Consider the following 20,999-nt stretch of genomic DNA (forward strand, 5'->3'; position numbering starts at 1 on the left):
GTTGTATTTAACAAGCGAGAAGTAAACAAATATAATTACAGATAGCTTGAGTTCTCTGCAACGATAGCGTGGGGCCTAGAATATTTTGAGATGAGATGGTGGTATCGAAGTATTTCCCCTAGCATTCCCATATCGCCTGGGGTTACCTTGAGGGGGGTTCAGGTGTTTATAATTAGCATTCTTTCATCCTGAAGTCAAGAAATACTCTATAGCAATGAATTCAACTCTGAGAAACCGGTCCCACCATGATGAGTGAATGAATAGACTCAGATGAGGGGGGAAAGTCACTGTGAATAAAAATAAAACTAATCAGGTCAACAAAAATCAAAGAAAACAAAGTTGAAAATGGAAGTGAAAAAGATGACCTAGTATTCCCAATGCATTTATAGGGTGATCTTAGCACACCATGCCGCATTATAAGCCTAGGGGGTGCTCGGATTTACTCGGTGAGCAAAAAGTGGCAAAGGATGAGCACCAACAGAAAGGGAAAGCCATTAAGCTGTCTAGAAAATCAGGTACATATGTAATCTTAATATTTCTTGAATTATAGTATACCGCATGACTCGTGTACCACACATCAGCGGATTACCTCAAGCCTTGTTGGGGTTCTTGAAGTGTCTCTTCAGGGGGCGCCAGCTATGCTCGTTGTACTCCTCCTGGACTTTGTTACAAGTCTTCAAGCCCCACTCAGACACGCCAACCATGAGGCAGCTACAAGGGGTGTTAGTGAGCCATTAACTGGGATTAGCTAATATGACGTGGAATGGCTTACCTTTCAAACATGAACGCCATGCTATTGTCCCCCACTTTCTGCGGCTTCAGCTCCGCGTTACTGGCTCCCTCGAAGGCATCCGAGTCGGGACCGTGCGCACTCATAACGTTGTGCAAACTGGCACCCGCCGGCTGGAAGCCACCACCAGTCTTCGCGTCGTAGCCACCGCAGATCAGGCCCATGAACTCAGACATGGTGTTGCGGTGGTACCACGGCGGCCGGAAGGTGTTCTCAGCCACGAGCCAGCGGGGCGGGAAGATGACGAAGTCGGCAATGGCGGTGCCGGCGTGGTCGGAGGGCCCCGTCAGCACGGTGTAAATGGAGGGGTCAGGGTGGTCGAAAGAGACCGAGCCGATGGTGTTGAAGCGTCCGAGATCGTACTTGAACGGATAGTAGTTGCCGTGCCAGGAGACCACGTCGAAGGGGCTGTGGTGCTGGCGTGCGGAGAATAGGGTGTTGTTGAATTTGCTGTACAGCTTGTGCTCTTCCTCGCTGTCGTCGAAGGCGGCGACCGGGGCTTGGAAGTCTCGGGGATTGGCAAGGCCGTTGGATCCGATGGGGCCCAGCTCGGGAAGCTGGTAGTGTCCTTGGTAGAGCTCGCAAATGTAGCCTCTCACTGGACCTGCCGGCAGAGTAACGCGGTATCTGTCGTAGCATTTTTTTATCAGCGGTGGTTGGTGGGAGGTCTGTTTCATGCGATAATTTTACCTGATACCACGAGGGATGACACAAATTTCATTGGGACGGACCATCAATCTCCCCAACTCGGTCTGGATATCCAAAACACCGTGCTGAGGAACAATCAGGAAGTCGCCGTCGGCCGAGTAGAAGGCCTCCTTCCCCATGTCCTTTCCAGCCGCATATAGCAAAATGCCCAGACCATGCTTTACAGTCGGATCCCCAGATCCGGCTACCAGATGCATACCGTGAACCCAGTCCACCTTCTCATCCAGGTCGAACGGATCCCACCGCAATTGATTGGGGATATGATGTAACTTGTGCGTCTCAGTCGTCATGCTGGTGTGGTAGGACTCGGCATCTTCGGCCGTGAAGTTTTCATGGGCCGCCGCGGGCAAGATCCGGTAGACCCATGTCTGTTTGTTTTCGTGTCGAGGAGCAGTAAAGGCCGTCCCCGAGAGCTTCTCCGCGTACAGACCGTGAGGCACCTTCTGCGGGGAGTTGTGTCCTACGGGAAGAGCCCCTTTGACCGCTTCGGTCCTGCGAGGAGATTAGCCTGAGGCCCACATATCAGATCGAGGTGATAACATACTCATGATAGGAGTCAAACCCGGTATTGTAAGAGTAAGGGTCGGGGTGTGAAAAGTTAGTGACCGGCATCTTTCCTATGTTATGATTTCCAGCTGTATCACTTCTCAACGTGGACCGGGATGATCAATCTGATACGACTACAAGACAAACCAGACCTCATAGGAGGAATAATGAATGACGAGATCGACAGAGTCTTTAAAGTAGCACCCAAGACGGAGGTGAAGTCGGAAATCCGCATCGCGCGACGTGATGGTGGGGAGACATGACGATGCGGGGAAGACAAATGGCGGAATTGACTGGCGGGAATTGCCGGTGGTAAGCGGACGCGGGGCCATTCCGCTGACGGAACCCCACGCAATATGCGCATCAATCATCGGGCTGTGGAAGAGTGAGGAGTTGGAGGGGTCGTTGACTTTTAACATCTGTCTTCTCTCGAAACCAAGTCTGATCACTATTGCAAGTACCTTGCTTCTGCCCTTGTTGTTGATTCCTCGTGTTGTTCCTTGTGCTATCGCTCAAACTCTCTATCGCAATCATGGCTTCGTGGCTCCAGATCCCCAAGAACTCGCCCTTTTCGTTGGCAAACATCCCCTTTGGTATCATCTCTTCAGCCAATATCCCCTCGCGTGTCGCGGCGATTGCGATTGGCGACTATGCCTTGAATCTGAGTGCCTTTGCCGCTGCGGGAGGTTTCTCTCAGCTGCCGGTCATCCAGCCCCATCTCAACGTGTTCAGCCAACCCACGCTGAACGCATTCGCTGCTCTGGGTCGCCCTGTGCACCGTCAAGTCCGTGAATTCATCCAGAATGTGTTCCGCGCAGACACCCCATTCTCTCAGGCTCTCAAGGACAATGCCGCTCTGCAGAAAGAGGCGCTCCTGCCCCTGTCAGAGGTCACCAACCACGTCCCCATGCAGATTGGCGACTACACGGATTTCTACGCCGGTCTCAACCACGCCTACAACGTCGGCGTTCTCTTCCGTGGACCGGACAACGCCCTGCAGCCCAACTACAAGCACCTCCCCGTGGGATATCACGGCCGTGCGTCGTCAGTCGTCGCATCCGGCACCGCCATCCACCGTCCGAACGGCCAAATCCTCGCCAACCCAGCCGCCAACCCTAAGGTCCCGACCTTCTCCCCCTGCAAGCGTCTCGACATCGAGCTCGAGCTCGCCGCCTTCGTCAGCCGACCCAACAACCTCGGCACGCCCGTCTCCATCGACGAAGCCGAAGACCACATCTTCGGCCTGGTCCTCATGAACGACTGGTCCGCGCGCGACATCCAAGCCTGGGAATACGTCCCCCTCGGCCCCTTCAATGCCAAGAACTTTGCCACGACAATCACCCCCTGGGTCGTCCTCATGGACGCCCTGGAACCGTTCCGCACCGCGGGCCTGGAGCCCCAGAACCGCGACTCGCTGCTGCCCTACCTGCGCGAGAAGCAAGCCAAGAACATCTACGACATCGCGCTCGAGGTCGAGGTCACCAATGACGGTGGCAAGCCGACGACGATCGCGCGTACCAACGCGAAGAACCTCCTGTTCTCGTTCCCCCAGATGCTCGCCCACCACACTATCACCGGCTGCAACATGAGCCCCGGTGATCTGCTCGGTAGCGGCACCATCTCCGGCACTGACCCCCAGTCCCAGGGTAGTCTGCTCGAGCAGACGAACGGCAAGAACCCCATCAAGCTGGCGGATGGTTCGGAACGGACGTTCCTTGAAGACGGCGACACTGTCGTCTTGCGCGGCAATGCCGGCTCGGAAGGCAGCTATGTCGGGTTTGGGGACTGCGTGGGGACCATCCTGCCCGCTGTTAAGCTGAACCTCTAGATATTAGTATATTGTGATTGTATTGTGTGATTAAAAGGATTCAACATGTTATGACCTAGCTATGAACATTACTTCCAATTTCATTTTTTTTATTTTCAAAGTCCAATACCGAAGTAGCACACTCGCGAATACACAACCACCCATACCATAAACATCTAACAATTCATCATGCAATTCAAACATACACAACTAATTCCATCTAAACCCGAAACTCCTCCGGCGTGTCAGCCTGCGTCCTCCAATGCCCCCTCTTCACAGCATCCACCTCTTCCAACCTCGCCGCCACACGCTGAATAACAGGAAACGGCTCTAGGTCCACTCCCACCCGCTGCGCATTCCACACAGCAGGCAGCAAGCACACATCAGCGATAGTAATATTATCACCAACGCTGAACTCCCCCGCAACAGAAGCAGCGATAGCCTCGTAAGCGCGGAGCCCCTCCTCAGTGAGCTCCTTAGCCCAGACGGTGCGGTCGACACCGTAGGACTCGACACGCTTGAGGATCCGCAGGTTGGTGACGGGCTGGACGTCGCAGGCGATGATGTTCGCGAGGGTGCGGGCGACGGCGCGGAGTTCGGGGTTAGATGCGGGCGGGAGGAGGGAGGGTGCCGTGCTGATCTCTTCGAGGTACTCCAGGGCTGGGAGGGACTGGGTGATGGTGACTGTTTTGGGGGCTGGGGTAGTGTGTTCGGCGATGAGGGTGGGGACTGTGGCGGAGGGGTTGAGGGTGGTGTTTGTTGCGGTGCGTTGCTCGCCTTTCAGGAGATTGATGGGGATGGGGGTGTAGGGGATGTTTTTGAGGTTGAGGGCGATGCGGAGGCGCGCTGAGCAGGAGGAGCGGAAGTAGGTGTAGAGGGTTATTTTGGGGGTTGAGTCGGACATTTTGTTTGGTGGTTGTTGGATGAAGTTTGTATGTTTGAGCTAGTAGTGAAGTGATGTAGTTCTGATTTGTGAGGAAGGGAGAAGAGGGGTGTGTTATAGATATTAAGTACACAGCCCTACTAGATACTTCATGTACTAGATACTTCCGTATAGAACGCGGTTGACGGCGGAGAGACGGAGTACATAGTCGATGGGAGTATATCTACCCAAACCCATACCTCCTTGTCTAATATGCTCAAACTACATTAAACTGCTCTTTGCCTTGCGAGCATGACTATCAACTGTACTTTCTGTATATACAACTTCGATATCACCGTATACCAGAAGCTCAACAAAGCGATATACTTCCACCGTTGATGTTCTCCACATCCGAGCGGAACACTTCCGCCACTCGCATACCCGAGTCTGAGCGCATCGCTTTCCGCTACTTGCCGCAGATTGGTAACCAGTCGCAGTCCAGTCATACTCTTGGGTTGAAGTTTGAATGCCTATGGCCCCTGGAAATGAATGACTTGATGGAGAGGCTGCTATGAATCATGCTTACGTAGGAATCTAGCAAATGATAGTTGAGGGGTGAGGATACGTTGCCGTAACTATGCCACTGCTCAGAATAAGGTGTCCTATTGAAAGTTGAGCCACTGGCTAATTGACTCTGTAATTAATTCCATAATGTTATAAAATCAACTCTTGTAGAGTCAAGTAGAGACATAACCCCACACCAACAAAACCAACAACAATGTAGAACCGCGAAGACTCAAGCACCCTGATAAAGCAGGCATCGAAACCCCGGATATTTCTCTCCCCGAGCGGCAACCACCGGCTATTTCGCCCTTCCCACACCCTCAATTTACCCTAACTCCCACAACAACCCTACTACAAACATCCGGCTCGATCCTACCACGTCGCTCAAGGTGCCATGCGACCTCCATGCAGTTCATATCCGTATCCCAACGTCATTAAACTGTCTCACGCGTGATTGGTCAGCGGGTGTTTCCCCGGTAGGTGATAATGGAAACTAGAACCCTACCGCGCAGTGGAGGCAATCCCAGCCGAACCTACCAACGCACGTACAAGGCTTGCATCCCCTGCCGGGAGCGCAAGGCGAAATGTGAGATTGACCCTGGGCCGGATGGGATGGCTGGGCCGCCTTGTGCGAAGTGTCGCAGGGAGCAGAGGGATTGTGTGTTTCCGGAGAAGCGCGCTTGGGAGAGAAGGAGGAAGAGAGGTATGTATCTGGGTGGGTGGGTTTTACTATTGTTGTTACTACGATGCTGGTCCGATGATTTGTTCTGACTTGGGACTGCGATAGACGCTCCGGAAGATGCGTCCTCGTCAGTGCCACGGATGCGTCGACGCACAGGGAGCAGCGTTCGACGTGACACAGATGATGCATACCAACCATTTCGTAGCGCTCGTACGTCGCTGCATTATGACAGTCCTCATGAAGACAACAGGAACAGCCCACCCTCGGATATATCCGGGAGTTGCCAAAGCCGACATCAGTCCACCTCGACGCTGGCCAATTCAATGATGCGCACTGTGGTGTCTAGCGGTAACGACGCACTTAATATTCTCTTTGAGGCCGCGGCGGCGCATAGTCGAGAGCAAGGTGCAAATGAATCCGGAGTTCGATCGGAGAATGCGCATGATATAATGGGCAACTCCGGCAATCCTCGATCCTCAACCAACCGGGTGCAATCCGGCGTCGCCCCGGAGGCTCTCGCAAAAGCTATGCGGCCGGTAGAGCTCTCTCATGCGTCCAGAGAGGTTCTGGATGTCTGGGAAGCGTGCCGGTTGGTTAAAATGGGGTGGTTTACTTCAAGAGAAGCGGTCACGTTTATTGATCTGTCTGTTTGCCCTGGTTGCTGTTCTTCGGGTGGTTGTAGAGCTGACTTCCCTTGACCAGCTTCTTCAAAAACATGTCGCCGCTCTCTCCAATTCTGACCAACATATACGCAGACCACGCCAACCACTGCTGGCTGGTCTCTCGAGACCCTGTGTTATGTTGTACGATCTTGATGATATCGTCGCGCTATCACTTGCTGCCTGGGGCAGGCGGCGAGTCGAGGAACTTTTTTATCCACCACCGGCTGTGGCAGCATTGCCAGCAACTTGTTATGCGACTCATGTTCGGCCAAGAGAAATCGTCTCAGCCGAAGATCCGAAGCATCGGGACAATCGAGGCCCTGCTTTTGATGTCAGAGTGGCACCCGCGGTCCCTGCATTTCCCACCAGAGAGCGACGGCTGGGACTTTGATTTGATCACTGTGCCCCCCGAGCCTCGAGAATCCGGCGACAGCCCCTCGACAAACCGGTGGCTGGAGGACATGATCGAGCCGGCGCGGAGATCCGACCAAATGTCGTGGATGCTGCTTGGTTCTGCCTTGTCTCTGGCACACGAGCTTGGGATCTTCGAGGTTGACGATAAGAAGTGGAACTACTCCGCAGGCTACGAAGACTACATATCCACCGAACAGTTGAAGCTTCGAAGGCTGCGGGTGCAGCGGCTGCTCTACGTGTACATCAACCAGCTGGCCTGGCGCATTGGATGCGTGTCGCTTATTCCACAGAGCCTGAACCATGCCATCTTAGGTCGGCAGTCGGCCAAAGAGCTAAGCCAGTCGGGAGACGAGTGGCTGACCTTTATGGATTCCTGGATGGATCTCACCAAACTGGCGAAATCCGTGACGGATATGTTCTTCCCGTCGGTGCCCTTCGCAAGACAGCATCTGCACAGTGGCCGGTATATTGATCTACTGGACCATTTCCGACCGCTACTGTCGAAGTGGGAGGAGAAACACCTTCAGCCGCGATGTAAGGAACCAATCGATCTTCCTTGCTTCGCAAACCCAAACTGACTGCTTGAAGCACTTAACAAACACTTCTTTGACATTTTGTTCATTGAATATCATTTTGTTCGCGTCTATACCCATTCGGTCGGAATGCAGGCAGTCGTTGAGCGCGTTCTGGAAGACAACGACCACAACGTAGAAGAAGTTCGCGCCATGAACATCGACCCAACCGATTACGAGTACATCCAGGAGGTGATCGACGGGTGCTGTCAGATCCTCCAGAAAGTCGTGCAGCTCGCGCAAATGGAAGCGCTGCGATTTTGTCCCGTGCGGATATTCCTTCGGATTACCAGTTCCTCGATATTCCTCATGAAAGCGCTTAGTCTCGGGACTCGCCAAGCGACGCTCCGCGAATCGCTCGATATCCTCGAACAGAGCATACAGGCGTTGCGATCGAATGCATTGGACGATATCCACCTGAGCACTCGGTATGCCACGCTGCTCGACATGCACGTGTCGCGTCTCCGGCGCAACTTGTTGGCATCCTCCAAATTCATGAAGAATAGTAACCATGGATCCGCGAACCGTCCGTCTGCGGGGCCGGTCCCATGTGTAGACCATGGACATTGTCCCTCGACCGTGGAGACATCCATCCCGCAAAACATACCAGATATGAGCTTCATCCCATCGTTGAACGATATTTCCGCGGACGACTGGCTTTCCCTGCCATTCGATCCGTCCATGGCTCCCTTTGGTATCAGCAGCGGAGGGCAGTTTCCAGCATATGAGGGCGGCGCGTTGAACTTCATCTGGAATCTGCCATCATGAGCGTGCCCTTTGTTCAAACATATAGCCCTAATTCTATAGATTCGCTGAAGTTAATAATATACCCAAAGATTTGCAGGTTGCATTCTAGCCTAAAATTAGATTTGCGCAAACTTTTCACCCTTGACATGGATCATTGTCCATCCTTGTTCCTAGTTTGCCCGAGTAGGTGCATGGGGGTTCGCCACCAGGGCGCGAACGAGTAGAACAAGAACGCAGCACGCCGTAGCCGTAGGTAAAAACCCGGAGAGGTTTAGGTTATCCAGTGCGGGCGGAGTTCGGGGGGCGGTTATCGGCACGTGACCTACACTCCCATCCAAGTCACGTTTTTGCCGGGCGAAAAAAAGCCAAAAGTTCCCGAGTTGGCTCCGTCGTCATCTCTGCTCCGTTCGAGACTCCTTCGCCATCCACTTTTTAAGACGGCGTCTTGCCTCCACTGTCAGTTTGTCTGATCTGCATCTATTTTCTGTATATTATTGTCCCGTGATTGTCGATTTACTCACACCTTCTCTATTTCCAGCGATTTGAACCTCGTCCGATCTATCCAGGACCCGATTCTCCTCGACCTACGTTCATCGATCTTTTCGTCTCCTGCGTGCACATTGCGACTCCATTAGTGGACGAGTTCTGCTCAATCACTTCTTACACATTCGCGTCATACATTCGCCATGGATCATTCGAGAGATCCCTGCCCCTGGGTCGCCCTGAGCGATTTCGGCGGTGCTTTCTGCATGGGTGTACGTCTTCCATCCGTTCAAGTTGTGTATTCTTCTTTGTCGAAACAGAATTGACATGATATCTGAATATAGGCGATCGGTGGTGCCGTCTGGCACGGTGTCAAGGGATTCAGAAACAGCCCCTACGGAGAGCGACGGATAGGTGCCATCACTGCCATCAAGGCACGAGCACCGGTTCTCGGCGGTAACTTTGGTGTTTGGGGTGGTCTGTTCTCGACATACGACTGCGCGATCAAGGGCATCCGAAAGAAGGAGGATCCCTACAATGCCAGTACGTTTCCCTATTTTAGATTTACCAGTTGATGACACATTTTGGATCCGCTAACAAAATCTTCCTATAGTCATCGCTGGTTTCTTCACTGGTGGTTCGTTGGCTGTTCGTGGTGGTGTCAAGGCTGCGCGGAACTCGGCCATCATGTGCGCTGTTTTCCTGGCTGTCATTGAGGGTGTCGGTATCGGTTTCCAGCGGATGATGGCGGACAACACAAAGCTGGAGGTGAGATCCTCCCAATAGCGATTGTCTTCCTGCAATCACTCGAAACTAACATGTGTCGAACACAGCTTCCTCCTCCGCCCCCGTCCGAGCAAAAGGCCCTTGCTTAAACATCTCGCTCCCATCACACCAATCTCAACGGGAGCTATCGTCTTCCTTTCTCACCAATTCCCCGTTCGCATCGTATATTATTATATCTCTCTTCTCAGGTGTTGGTCTGGGTCATGTCGTTTTCCAGGGCCATTGTTTAGAATGTTTGCTTCTATTCCATCCCTGCTCTTAATTGTTCTTAAGCACTGGGTTTTGTCGGCGGTTGGATTGCACAACCTTGCATCCTTGTGTTTTGTTATATTACCTGGGTGCTAAAAAAAAGAGGAGTTCCCTGGCAGGTGGATTTCAGAGTCGACCGGGGATGAAACTATGTACATTAACAAGGAGAGAATCAGTTCTAATGTGACATTGTGTACACGTTCTAAGACTCTGGATTACTTGGTGAAACACATACTCGAATAGGCAAGGCACCTGCAGCTGAAGGCGATAAGCGGTGTCTTCTCCGCACTTGACTTGCATCTTCAAACCTCTCTCCACGCAACTCTTATTTCAACGATCAAAGACTCATCCCAGGTTACTTTCCTTCTATCTACTTTCATTTGTGATGCTAACAATTGCATTCCACCAAAGCCGTGACATCTTCGCAAAGTTTCAAACACCCGATCCCGACACCAATGTTCCAACCAACATTGATCATCCACGGCGGCGCCGGAGCAATCCAGCGCTCAACCCTCCCTCCAGACCTCTACTCCCAATACCACGCCTCCCTCCTCTCCTACCTCCGCTCGACCAAAGACCTCCTGGACAAAGGCACCCCCGCCCTCGACGCAGCCGTCCACGCCGTCTCCCTAATGGAAGACGACGAGCTCTTCAACTGCGGCCGCGGCAGCGTATTCACAAAGGCAGGGACAATCGAGATGGAAGCCTCAGTGATGGTAACCAGCGTCTTGGAGGAGGAAGGAGGAGGAGGACCCTTCAAACGCGCTGCGGGAGTAATGGGTCTGAAAAACGTCCGACACCCCGTCCGACTCGCTCGGGAAAGTCTCCTCCGTACCGGCCATGACGCGAGTGGGACACCTACCGCGGATGGAGGTAGCATGCATTCGCAGCTTGCGGCGCCCTATGTGGAGAAGCTGGCCCGTGAATGGGGATTGGAGTTTAAACCTGATGAGTGGTTTTTTACGCAGCGGCGTTGGGATGAGCATCGAAGGGGACTGGATGGGAAGGAGGAGCCGGTGTCTATGAGTCAGGGGACTGTTGGCTGCGTGTGTCTGGATCGGTGGGGTGGTCTTGCTGTGGCGACGAGTACAGGGGGCATGACGAACAAACTCCCCGGCCGTATTGGGGATACTCCAACTCTGGGGGCGGGGTTCTGGGCAGAGAGCTGGGATGGGGAGGTTGGAGAGGATGGACAAGATGGGGGGAGCACGAAAGAAATGGTGTACCGGGCTCCGTTGCCTCCAGCCCAGCGTGGTTGCGCAGATTTAACGACAACGTACTCCCTGCGAAGCATATGGGACGATGTGTTCGGGGATCGGACATCTCCGCCCTCTCGCGAAACAGTTCCGCATGCGCCTTCTCCTCCCTGTTTCGTGTGTACCACAAACATATGCACCATTACATGTTCACCAACAGACCTTGAAGAGCAGCACGCTCTTATTGATCGCGTCCCCCGCATCTCATCTACCAGAAAACGAGCAATGGCCCTCTCAGGGACCGGTAATGGGGATTCGTTCCTCCGCGTCGCTGCAGCCCGTACGGCGTGTGCCATTGCTCGATATTCACCCCACGAGGTCTCAGCCGCAGCAGCTGTCACCGCTATTGCGGGACCCGGAGGTGAGCTGCAGCGCTCTGCGGGCCCACGATGGAAGAAGACTGGAGAGGGCGAGGGTGGGATCATTGGGATCGAGGCTTGTATGGAAAGTCGTGCAGAGCATGGTCGCGTCTTGCGCGGTAATGTGATGTTTGATTTCAATTGCGGGGGCATGTGGAGGGCTTGGATTGAGACTGGGGATGATGGGTATGAGGTTGAGAGAGTGATGGTGTTTCGAGAGGAGTATCGTTGAGGGTAACATTCTGAATGTTACTGGTTCTAGGGTTTTTCATTATTGATACGGCAAGTCCATACGTTCCTAAGATAACAGTATAGTTCACGTAAAATGAGGCATACATTTATATTGTATAATGTTGCCTGAGGCAGAGGCATTCGGCCAAAAGCCAGACATCCTAGGACTACTTCCCTCATCTTCCTTGCAGGTCCCACCTGTAGACGTTAGTAGGCCATCTTCAACAATCAATCAGGGAACTCTATCAAATGTTCTATACACAGCATACTCCAGCCGGACCAAAGCATCCAACTGCTCACATTCAGCACCCTCCAGCCAGTGGAACCAGTGCTTGGACTCCAACAGGTGGGCCTTTATTGAAGCCAGGGAGTTAAGAACGTTGACTGAGATTTGACTAGTGTACTCCTACAGATGATCCAGTGTCATGAATAACGGCAAGGCGAGTTCTGGCTATAAGTATTGACTATTCATATACATGAGCACCATATTTCCCATAGCAACAGCCACACTATCTAAATCCTCATCTCCTCCAGGCTCAACCGACAACATCTCATCCACGAATCCTTCCACAAGCTAGTCCGTCCTACTAGGTTGATAGGTAAACACCTCGCCCAACCTAACACCCACCCCCACAAGACCAGTGATGATCATAGCAGCTCCCAAACGAAGAATTCTTAGTGCACTTCACGCCCGAAGAGCCACTGGCCTTGCAACTGTGGCCCGCGGACTGCAGGTTGGAGAGGAACTCGTCGCGAGCTTCCTTGGCGCCCAAGCTTGAGCACATCTTCGTGCAGCTGTAGGTGCAGACGCCGCCCTTGTCGGAGGTGGGGGTGCAGGTGCGCTTGCAGGCTTCGACGCTGGCGAGGGCGGCCAGGACGGTGAGGAGGAAGGTGGCTTTGACCATTTTGGTGGTTCTGGTTGTGGTGTTAGATTGTTGTTTTGAGGGGATGGGGATGGGACGCACTTTGGTGGTTTGGTTTGGTTTGGTTTGGTTTGGTTTGGTTTGGTTTTTTGGTTTGAAGTGATGGTTAGGATGCTGATGTGTGGATGATTGTCAGTCATGATATGGGAAAGATGGGGGCTTATATACCCGAGACTTGAACTTGAAGGCTTGAATGAAGAGTGCATTCAACATCCAAGTTAGCTATAGATGCTAGGCGAAGTCACCTCGTGTTCAACCTCGCTTACAGGTATACGAACGCAGTGGATCTGCCCTATCCAGTCCTCCAACCACCTACAGCTACCGACGGGACATACCTTGAAGCCATTACATGGTTTGGATCCTCGATACCCACCAGCCTCTCACCCCAACGAACAACGGGACATCCCGATCGAGGATCCCGAAGACTGATACTGAGCCTTCTCCCCACTGACACCCCAAACGGGCAACTGAAATCCGGGGCAAAACGAGCAGGATCCGTGAAGTATACTGAGAGGTATATTGTATACGGAGTTACATCGCAGAGCTTCGCCCTGCCAAGAACGGTGGCGCTGTGTAGATGGGCAAACATGATTTACCCATAGATGGGATTCTACAGAGGAATACGAGAGGAGGCTGTTGCTTACTGACTGGGGATGGTTCGCTGATTGCTGGAGTTGGGTGATGGAGTTGAGGAGGGGGTGGGGGGTGGTAGTTGTTTGGCCAGCCTTGGGTGAATATCACTAATACCTTGTAATCAAGCCTCAACATCTAATAATGGCATATAGAAATCATCAGCTGCACATATAAATAGAATCAACGGTGTGTATACACTCACAACCCAAACCCGGATTCTGCAGCTCCAGCCCTAAGTCAGGAATACGATTTACCCGGAGCAGGCAGACCCACTAAGGTAGCATCCCAATATATTGCCTACTAAACTAAGGCTCGGATTCATCTCCTTAGCGCGTGGTAGATCGCAAGCTAAAAGATTGAGTCTGGGGTTCGCCAAGTAGCTTCGTCAAGGACATTATCCAGCCTCGACACGAGAATCTTGTAGCATTGATTTGTCGGACTGTGCAGCCGCGTTGAACAATCTCATCCTTTATCAAATGAGATATCGGGCCACTGCCGAGAATAGGCAAGCTCAGACTATTTTGGTACCCTTGTCGTGCAGATACGAGAGGCGTTCCTAAGGATGGGGGCTTCGTATCGGCGTTCTTGGCGGGCTTCTTCATCAGACGGGATGGGTATGTAGTTTTTTTTTCGTAGTATAGTAGCGAGATACCAGGTAGAGGTAGGAGTCCAACTACCTGTCGACAGCCTTAAGGACGACAAGAATAAGTCTGCGAGGCGCCGTCCGGCAGAGTCCAATCTCGAACATACATAAACAGTACACGCCCTTCAGCTATCCTCGTTCCAAACATATCCCCTCTAAAGAATCCCAAAACACACCCACAACCAAAGGTGATTTCCCTCCTCTAATTCCTTCTATCCAAATATCCACTAACCTACCAAAAGAATAATCAGCAAAAAAGAAAACAAAATGGTCAAAATCCTCCCTCTCCTCACCCTCCTCGCAGCAGCAACCACCAGCGTGCAAGCCTGCAAACAGACCTGCAAAGTCTCCAGCAAAGGCATTTCATCATGCTCCTACAAGTGCACCAACGCGTGCGATTCCTACCCGACCAAGGACGCCCGCGATGACTTCCTCGCGAACCTGCATTCCGCGGGCCATTCTTGCAACGCGGTGTCCACTAATGGAGTGAAGTGTAAGAAGACGAAGGGGTTTGGGGACTGTGGGTCGCATCATTGGTCTTGTGGGGAGAATTGTTGATCTTCTTTCCTTCTTCCGCTCTTTCCCGCTGTTGGGTTTTGTTGTTGTTGGGGGTGGGGGTAGTAGTAGGGGTGTGTACTTTTTGTATATAGTATATACTACCTTAGGAAGAACATGGTGGTCTTGCTGGATAATTTTGCTGATGTATATATCTATCTATCCATCAGTGTGGGCTTTAGTATTGTTGTGACTGTCCTGGGACTATGGAGACTGGTAGACTATATCCGAATACGAATGGTCCATAAGCAGTAGTGCAAGCATGTATCATTATTTAATCCACTAGAGTTCGTGTTTCTGAACTACGTTACATCATCCATTCTAAATAAAATAAAGCAGCTACTCTTCATTATAAGTCTGTTTTACTCCATAGAGAATCTGCCAGTAAAGGATCAACGGTAAAGAACACCAGTAAAATCACCACTACCACCCCGCCACCGGAGTCAACTTCGCCATCACCCCATCAACCGGACACACCGTCGCCCCCGTGCGCACCTTCACCTCTGCATCAGGGTCCACCAGCTCCATATGGAAGCGAGCCACAATAGCCGCAACCATACAAGCGAGCTCAGCCCTAGCAAACCCCTGACCGATGCAGCCACGCGGGCCATGCAAGAAGGTCATGAAGGCGTAGTTACTGGTCGCGCCGCCGGTGTTAGCCTTTCCGGGTCCCATCCAGCGTTCAGGGTTGAACTCGTCGGCATCGTCGCCCCACAGCTCAGGCAGGTGGTTGATAATCTGGGGGGAGACGATGAGGATGGTATCCTTGGGGATGTGCTGGCCAACGAGGGTGGTGTTGCGCGTGGCGACGCGGATGGTGGCCGGTACGGAGGGATAGAAGCGGAGGACCTCGTTGCAGACGGCGTGGAGGTAGTGCAAGCTGTCGAGGGTGGGAGCGGCAATGGGGGCCGAGGGGGAGAGGCGGGCGCGAACTTCCTCGCGAAGGCGGGTCTGCACGTCGGGGTGCTTGCAGAGCGCGTACATGGCCCATTGGAGGGCTGTGGCGGTTGTTTCGTGGCCCGCGGCGAGGAAAGTCATCATCTGGTCGACGAGCTCGTCGTCGGTGAAGGCGCCGCTTTGGAGGGCAACGGAGAGGATGTCGACTTTGGGGATGATGCTGTCGCTGCTGCTTGAGTCTCTCTTCTTTTTCCCTTCGGTGATTACATTGCGGACGACGGTGCGGACTAGGTCGGCGCTGGTGCTGATTTCGCGGTTGTGTTTGAGGGGCGCTTTGATGGCGAGTTTTCCGAGGCCGAGGACCACGAAGAGGATGAAGCAGATCTGTGTCAATGGCGGTGCGGAGCTGACGATGGCTTCGTAGGCCTTGGCGAGATCGTTGTCTGGGTCGCGTAAGGCCTCGAAATCGTGGTCCATGCCGGCTACTCCGATGATGTCCAGGGCCGCGCGGGTGGCCCACGCACCGATTTTAACGACGTTGTTCGAGGGATTGGAGCGCTTCTGGAGGTCCTCTTTCATCAGGTTCACCATTTCGACGCTCTTGGACCAGAAGATCGGGTACAGGTCTTTGATGTGGCGGTAGGAGAATGCCGGCATCAGATTCCGCCGTTGTCGCTATCCAGTTAGCATTGGACGTGGAATAAAGGGAGAGTAAGACCCACCTTATGTTCATCCCCCTCAAGAAGAAGGAGCCCCGTATCCCCCGCGGCGCGCGCAAGACTCATACGAGACAGTTCGGGTTTCTGGAAGTCGTAGACGCGCTGGACCAGCATCTCACTCAAAGCTTTGGTGTTTGTCACGGTTAGTCGCTCCATGCCTGCCGGCATATAGATTCGCAGCAATCCATTGTTGGGCAACTCCTGCGCCCATGTGCCCCACGCATTGAAGGGGAAATTGTCGAGCAGTGATCTTGAGTTGCCGGTGATCCATGAGCGGTTCTATGTGGATTTTCAGCATGTGTCGTCGATAGATTAAGAGTATTAGAGGTGCTTACCGGCGGAGTAGGGATCTGCTTCAGCGGGGTGAAGTACTCGGGGTACAGGACGGTTCCATAGAAGGTCTTGAGGATGGTCGCTGCGAAGGATAACAGAAAGAACTGGGATAGAGATGAGAAGTAATACGCATAGGCAGCCAGCGCGACATAGACCGCTGACAGAGGGATCTCAATCATCTTGGAGGATTATTGATAGATCAAATCCGATGGGAGGGGCTGCTTAGTGGGGGCCAAGGATACGAGGAGTTGAAGAAGGAAGAAGATGTTGGAGCCAAGCTTTTCTTGTCAGGATTGATCTAATTTATATTAGCTGGCTTGATCTGAGTGACAGGGGAAAAGAGACAAATAGTGAATATATAAATCATGATAGCAGGTAATTAGTTGGTGCACGTGTTGTCATTCACTAGAATCTATCTACCTAATCACTTGTGAGCCTCAACGTGTAGGATCAATCATTATGATACTTGTTTATTAGCAGCGGACAGACTTATAACCTGAGCCTAGTTAGTTCTTATAAGGCTTACTCCAACAGGAAGTTAATTATCTGGAATCCTATTTTATAATAAGATAAAGTCAAGATAGCTCACTCATTCCATCCATAGTCATGGTTGTTATATTCTCTGTGGTAAAGATGCTCATACTAGGTCTGCTACTTCAACATGGGAATCTGTATTCTAGCACTCTTAGATATAATCTAAGATCAGATAGACATGGCTCTAAATTTGTACCAGTTGCATGGCCCCGAGGGATTAATTACCTTGTAACTTGGTCACTGCTGGATTTACAGGAATCCAGATTAATAATAGATACTAAATAGACAGAACCAAGAATACATACAGCTATTTTGGCTGATTCCTGTTAAAATATCTCCACGGCTTTCCGGGGCCATGAGCCCTCGCACCCCAGAGTATCCAGTAGTATTTTCCATAACTATTCATTAAAAAGTAATTCTTTATGCTGATATCTGTGACTAAAAACTATACTTCTATATACGATGCAGCTGTACTACTTCCTAGTCATGTGCATTGGTAATGAATTGATTGTCTATGGAATTACAACCACACGCATATACGCCTATATCGCTACTCACAGATTACAAGTTATAGACGATGCCGAATTTCCCTTAAGACACGCCCCCTCCTCTCTATAACAACAACATAAGCATACACCCTTTCCAAAGTGCAAGAAAAATCAAACTCACCATCCCAAGCCCGCAAGGCCGCTTTCTCCGCATCCCACCCCCACAGATACCGCTGCGTCTCACGGTCAGACCATCGATCGGGATTCTTTCCGCCCAACCTGCAAGCTCGGAATTGCTCGTCGCGGGCTTCCTGCTGAGGGCCATCTGGGAGATGCAGCGTTATCCGGTTGTCGAATCCTGACTGCTGGACGGTCTCTGCGCGCCACTTCCGGGACGTTTCGTACACTTTGAGCGCGAGGGGGATTTCAGAACGAGAGGATATGCTGGAGAGAAGTATTCCGAGAGCAGCGGCGTCTTCGACTGCTTGGGCGGCGCCTTGGGCGACGTAGGGACTGCGTGCCTTGCTTAGCTTGTAAACAACCAAAGAAAGAATAGGGAAACCTACAGCATAGGATGACAAGCATCACCTATCAAAGCGACACACCCCCTAGTCCAAGTCTTCAACGGTCTATGAAGACACAACTTCCACTCCGGCACCTCCTCCTCAGAAACCAGATCAATAAGCTTCGTCACAACAGGGTCCCAACCACGATAGTCGTCTACCATGCTCTGCTTCGGGCTCCGTGTCGTCCAACACTCCTCTACCCCGCGCCGGTCCGGATGCAGCAAGACCACATTGAACAACTCGTGCTTACGGACCGGATAAGCGACAATGTGCCGCGCAGGGCCAACCCACCGCGTAGCAGCCGGTTCGGCAATCAAGCGCTTGAGGTCAGTATCTTTCTCCATCGTGCTTCGAGGCAGCGTGATCCGGTAAGCGGCGTCTCCTGTTAAAATGGGGCTGCTGCATCCGTCGCCTAGTAGGTGACTTCGGATGGTAGATTTGATGCCGTCGGCGGCGATGACCACGTCTCCTGTGATGACTGTGCCGGTAGTTAGGGTCACTGATGCGGGGCTGAACGTGACCCCTGACACGTTTGAATCGGTGCGAAGCTCCACGTTGGGTAGCGCTATTGCGCTGTCGACTAGTGATTTGTGCAGGTCTGCGCGGTGGATGACTACCTGCTGTCCATGTGTCTTGTTGACGGGCGTAGTCCCGAGGAGTTGCCCGTTTTGCCAGCGGCGGATGTGGATGCGTTCCAGGGGGACGTCACGAGCGTGGACTGAGGGAGACACGCCCCATCCTGAACATCGATCAGCTTGGGTCTTTTGGGTGAGAAGAAAGGGTGATACTTACGGTCCAACAGGGTTAGCATGTTTGGGGACACTTGGATACCGGCTCCAACTTCCATAAGCTGTTGCTCTTGGGTTAATATTCAATATACCTATAGGTTTACATGCATACTTTGGGAGCTGACTCCAGCACTATGACATTATGGCCCCGCAACCCCAAAGTCAGGGCCGCTGCCACGCCCCCGATCCCTACTACCGTTAGCAACAGAGCTACCAGCACTAGGGTAGTGCACACATACCCCCACTGTTGAAGAACAATCAGCATCTAGGTCTAGAACCTGTCAATGTACGACTCACCCAACAATTATAATATCTAGGGGCATCTTAGCTCGTTCTAGTCTCATGGTGGGCGAACCGGAGCACCCGAATCTTGTGCAACGCGTAGGGGTCAGGATATTTGAAAGAACCAAACGATATTACTCAACAGTGACACAACTAACATCAATCCATCTATCGCACGAGGGAAATAAGCCATAAACAGCAAGATCACTCTCCTGGAAAGCGGCTCCGACCCCATCTATTATATAGTTCCTGCCCATCCATCCCGTGGTCTCACCGGAAGCCCCGGAAACCAGTCACACTGGAACCCTCCCGTCATCCCCTCCGCAGCCCATGAACCAGAACCAGAAGGCTATGAACTTACGCCTAGGTTGGTTGAGTTGATCATTATATGTGGGGGTGGCGTGGGCGCCAATTGCCCTACCAACATATATATGTGTGATTTCACTCGCAATTCGTTAATCAGTATGTCGCAGTCACACCACCGTCACAGGTATATGCAGCTAACCCTAAGCTTTCCCACGTCGAACATGGATGATCCTGGACTTGTAGTAAGCATGCTGGGATAGCACCGAGTTCCAGCTTCAGCCTCCAGTATTAGGCGGACTACTTATCTAAGACCGATTGTGTCGTTGCTAGAATTGTGCACCGCCTGGCTCTTTTGCGGGTATGTACTTTTCTAGGCAATTGGGTGTGGGAAGGAAGTACAGTAAGCTGGAGCTGCGGCGCTGTTGGTTTCGCTACGGTCTTCATATACAGATGGCAAAACATCAGACGTTTCAGCCAAAAAGCTTCCTCTACTAAGCAAATACAAGTCCCTTGTCTACTTGGACGTCGTCTGATCGACGGCTGTCTTGTATCATGACCGTCTGTCGGCCTATCAATACTCTGTCCGTGTCATATGATGTTCGTCAGGTCTACTTCGAATTGCTCCTGTATGTATTGGCGCTGTCAGCCTTGTGGTATATGCATAATGGACAATAGAAGAGCTACAACATATGGAGTAATGAACACACCTCTAGAGGACAGCCTGTCCAACATGCATAGACAGAGTCAGGGTTAGGCCAACAGCACCGCCCCAAAAACGTCCCCCCGCCCCCATCTCCCCGGCAGGTTTCTAACCATTGCTACTTGAAGTGATAGGACAGGTGTAGGAGACATCCAGAACAAATTCTAGTAATAAGTACGTCAAACATACACAATGACCACGATAAAATGGATGGTTTCAACATACCCCGCTTTGGTCTGTCTAGTCTAGCTAGGCGTGCCATGCTGTGCCATGCTGTGCTGTACTGTGCCGCATCGGTCTCACACAAGGAACCTCGATAATCCCTGGTATGGTGACCTTCTTGCAGCTGTATCTATTGGATGAGAATGGCAAATCTGTAGAGCTTTGCTGGTCAGTAGTACTAGACCCATATCATCATGAAGGCTTTTTTGCTCCTTCAACTCTCACTCCAGCTGGCTCCTCCACAAGAGTGCGAATGGCATGTGCTCATTGAATTAGAATTAAAAGAAAAAAAAGGCATCTTTGTGAAGCTGCTATATGGACTGCATTTGAATATAGGACGGCATGTTCTAAGCTCAAAGACACTAACACCTTATTAGCCTGTAACGCTTTCCAATCACTAAAAAAGACGTGGTAGTCTTGTGTAACATTGCATTGCATGTCGACTACCTACTGGTGACCTCCTCAGTCAAAACAGGCTCTATAAATAAGAGTAAGGTTACCTGTCTAGGTAGTATACAGAAGTAAGGACTGCTGCAAGGAGTACCGTGCTGTACCTAGTAATCCTTCTCTACCTACTTACTTGCTCCCCCAACCGGTGAAGACTGGACTTGCCATTCTTTTTGGTTATACACTTACGGTATATTCTTGGACTGGGTATGGTTCTTCAATGATGGTTGAGATTGAAAAATACA

The 20,999-nt window shown here is 51.8% G+C and overlaps 9 protein-coding genes across 9 annotated transcripts; 4 read left to right on the forward strand and 5 right to left on the reverse strand.

Annotated features, from left to right (window-relative positions):
* Positions 1–518: 518 nt before the first annotated feature.
* Positions 519–2,319, reverse strand: hmgA (putative homogentisate 1,2-dioxygenase (HmgA)). Its single transcript, XM_024819554.1, has 4 exons — positions 2,043–2,319; positions 1,481–1,990; positions 773–1,417; positions 519–711 (listed from the first exon to the last, which is right to left on the reverse strand). Exons 1-4 carry the CDS (start codon positions 2,108–2,110, stop codon positions 591–593), a joined length of 1,344 nt encoding a protein of 447 aa, XP_024675276.1. The 5' UTR covers positions 2,111–2,319; the 3' UTR covers positions 519–590.
* On the forward strand, positions 2,267–3,929 carry fahA (fumarylacetoacetate hydrolase FahA). Its single transcript, XM_024820943.1, has one exon. It carries the CDS (start codon positions 2,577–2,579, stop codon positions 3,870–3,872), a length of 1,296 nt encoding a protein of 431 aa, XP_024675277.1. The 5' UTR covers positions 2,267–2,576; the 3' UTR covers positions 3,873–3,929.
* A 142-nt stretch (positions 3,930–4,071) lies between these two features.
* On the reverse strand, positions 4,072–4,755 carry maiA (maleylacetoacetate isomerase MaiA; the record flags this gene model as incomplete). Its single annotated transcript, XM_024815929.1, has 1 exon — positions 4,072–4,755. The coding sequence occupies one exon, from the start codon at positions 4,753–4,755 to the stop codon at positions 4,072–4,074; it is 684 nt and encodes a 227-aa protein (XP_024675278.1).
* A 738-nt stretch (positions 4,756–5,493) lies between these two features.
* On the forward strand, positions 5,494–8,455 carry BDW47DRAFT_99818 (putative C6 transcription factor). Its single transcript, XM_024820944.1, has 4 exons — positions 5,494–5,716; positions 5,783–6,602; positions 6,662–7,569; positions 7,624–8,455. The coding sequence occupies exons 2-4, from the start codon at positions 6,100–6,102 to the stop codon at positions 8,373–8,375; spliced, it is 2,163 nt and encodes a 720-aa protein (XP_024675279.1). The 5' UTR covers positions 5,494–5,716; positions 5,783–6,099; the 3' UTR covers positions 8,376–8,455.
* A 179-nt stretch (positions 8,456–8,634) lies between these two features.
* Positions 8,635–10,078, forward strand: BDW47DRAFT_99821 (protein transporter TIM17). Its single transcript, XM_024820945.1, has 5 exons — positions 8,635–8,810; positions 8,893–9,109; positions 9,182–9,380; positions 9,451–9,605; positions 9,671–10,078. The coding sequence occupies exons 2-5, from the start codon at positions 9,041–9,043 to the stop codon at positions 9,710–9,712; spliced, it is 465 nt and encodes a 154-aa protein (XP_024675280.1). The 5' UTR covers positions 8,635–8,810; positions 8,893–9,040; the 3' UTR covers positions 9,713–10,078.
* A 141-nt stretch (positions 10,079–10,219) lies between these two features.
* BDW47DRAFT_133672 (isoaspartyl peptidase/L-asparaginase) lies at positions 10,220–11,776 on the forward strand. The gene has a single exon (XM_024817892.1). The coding sequence runs from the start codon at positions 10,328–10,330 to the stop codon at positions 11,717–11,719; it is 1,392 nt and encodes a 463-aa protein (XP_024675281.1). The 5' UTR covers positions 10,220–10,327; the 3' UTR covers positions 11,720–11,776.
* Positions 11,777–12,231: 455 nt separating this feature from the next.
* On the reverse strand, positions 12,232–12,625 carry BDW47DRAFT_99827 (uncharacterized protein; the record flags this gene model as incomplete). Its single annotated transcript, XM_024820946.1, has 1 exon — positions 12,232–12,625. A coding segment is annotated over one exon (290 nt), but the record flags the coding sequence as incomplete, so codon positions are not given.
* Positions 12,626–14,895: 2,270 nt separating this feature from the next.
* Positions 14,896–16,748, reverse strand: BDW47DRAFT_133675 (cytochrome P450; the record flags this gene model as incomplete). The annotated part of the gene is made up of 3 exons (XM_024817893.1): positions 16,424–16,748; positions 16,092–16,367; positions 14,896–16,044 (listed from the first exon to the last, which is right to left on the reverse strand). The coding sequence occupies exons 1-3, from the start codon at positions 16,598–16,600 to the stop codon at positions 14,896–14,898; spliced, it is 1,602 nt and encodes a 533-aa protein (XP_024675283.1). The 5' UTR covers positions 16,601–16,748.
* Positions 16,749–17,523: 775 nt separating this feature from the next.
* On the reverse strand, positions 17,524–19,141 carry BDW47DRAFT_133677 (putative salicylate hydroxylase; the record flags this gene model as incomplete). Its single annotated transcript, XM_024817894.1, has 7 exons — positions 17,524–17,567; positions 17,625–17,956; positions 18,010–18,748; positions 18,802–18,859; positions 18,910–18,989; positions 19,037–19,041; positions 19,095–19,141. 7 exons carry the CDS (start codon positions 19,139–19,141, stop codon positions 17,524–17,526), a joined length of 1,305 nt encoding a protein of 434 aa, XP_024675284.1.
* Positions 19,142–20,999: the final 1,858 nt, after the last annotated feature.

This window comes from Aspergillus candidus, assembly GCF_002847045.1.
Source record: "Aspergillus candidus strain CBS 102.13 unplaced genomic scaffold BDW47scaffold_5, whole genome shotgun sequence".
In the NCBI taxonomy this organism is placed as follows: domain Eukaryota; kingdom Fungi; phylum Ascomycota; class Eurotiomycetes; order Eurotiales; family Aspergillaceae; genus Aspergillus; species Aspergillus candidus.

Bases quoted from the DNA above. Each gene is read 5' to 3' on its own strand.
- hmgA (XM_024819554.1), bottom strand. From the start codon at position 2,110: ATGCCGGTCACTAACTTTTCACACCCCGACCCTTACTCTTACAATACC. The intron at 1,991-2,042 runs GTATGTTATCAC...ATCTCCTCGCAG, and splicing joins GGGTTTGACTCCTATCATGA to GACCGAAGCGGTCAAAGGGG. The intron at 712-772 runs GTAAGCCATTCC...CACCCCTTGTAG, and splicing joins ATGGCGTTCATGTTTGAAAG to CTGCCTCATGGTTGGCGTGT.
- fahA (XM_024820943.1), top strand. From the start codon at position 2,577: ATGGCTTCGTGGCTCCAGATCCCCAAGAACTCGCCCTTTTCGTTGGCA.
- BDW47DRAFT_99818 (XM_024820944.1), top strand. From the start codon at position 6,100: ATGCGTCGACGCACAGGGAGCAGCGTTCGACGTGACACAGATGATGCA. The intron at 6,603-6,661 runs GTCTGTTTGCCC...TCCCTTGACCAG, and splicing joins GCGGTCACGTTTATTGATCT to CTTCTTCAAAAACATGTCGC. The intron at 7,570-7,623 runs GTAAGGAACCAA...GACTGCTTGAAG, and splicing joins GAAACACCTTCAGCCGCGAT to CACTTAACAAACACTTCTTT.
- BDW47DRAFT_99821 (XM_024820945.1), top strand. From the start codon at position 9,041: ATGGATCATTCGAGAGATCCCTGCCCCTGGGTCGCCCTGAGCGATTTC. The intron at 9,381-9,450 runs GTACGTTTCCCT...ATCTTCCTATAG, and splicing joins GGAGGATCCCTACAATGCCA to TCATCGCTGGTTTCTTCACT. The intron at 9,606-9,670 runs GTGAGATCCTCC...TGTCGAACACAG, and splicing joins CGGACAACACAAAGCTGGAG to CTTCCTCCTCCGCCCCCGTC.
- BDW47DRAFT_133672 (XM_024817892.1), top strand. From the start codon at position 10,328: ATGTTCCAACCAACATTGATCATCCACGGCGGCGCCGGAGCAATCCAG.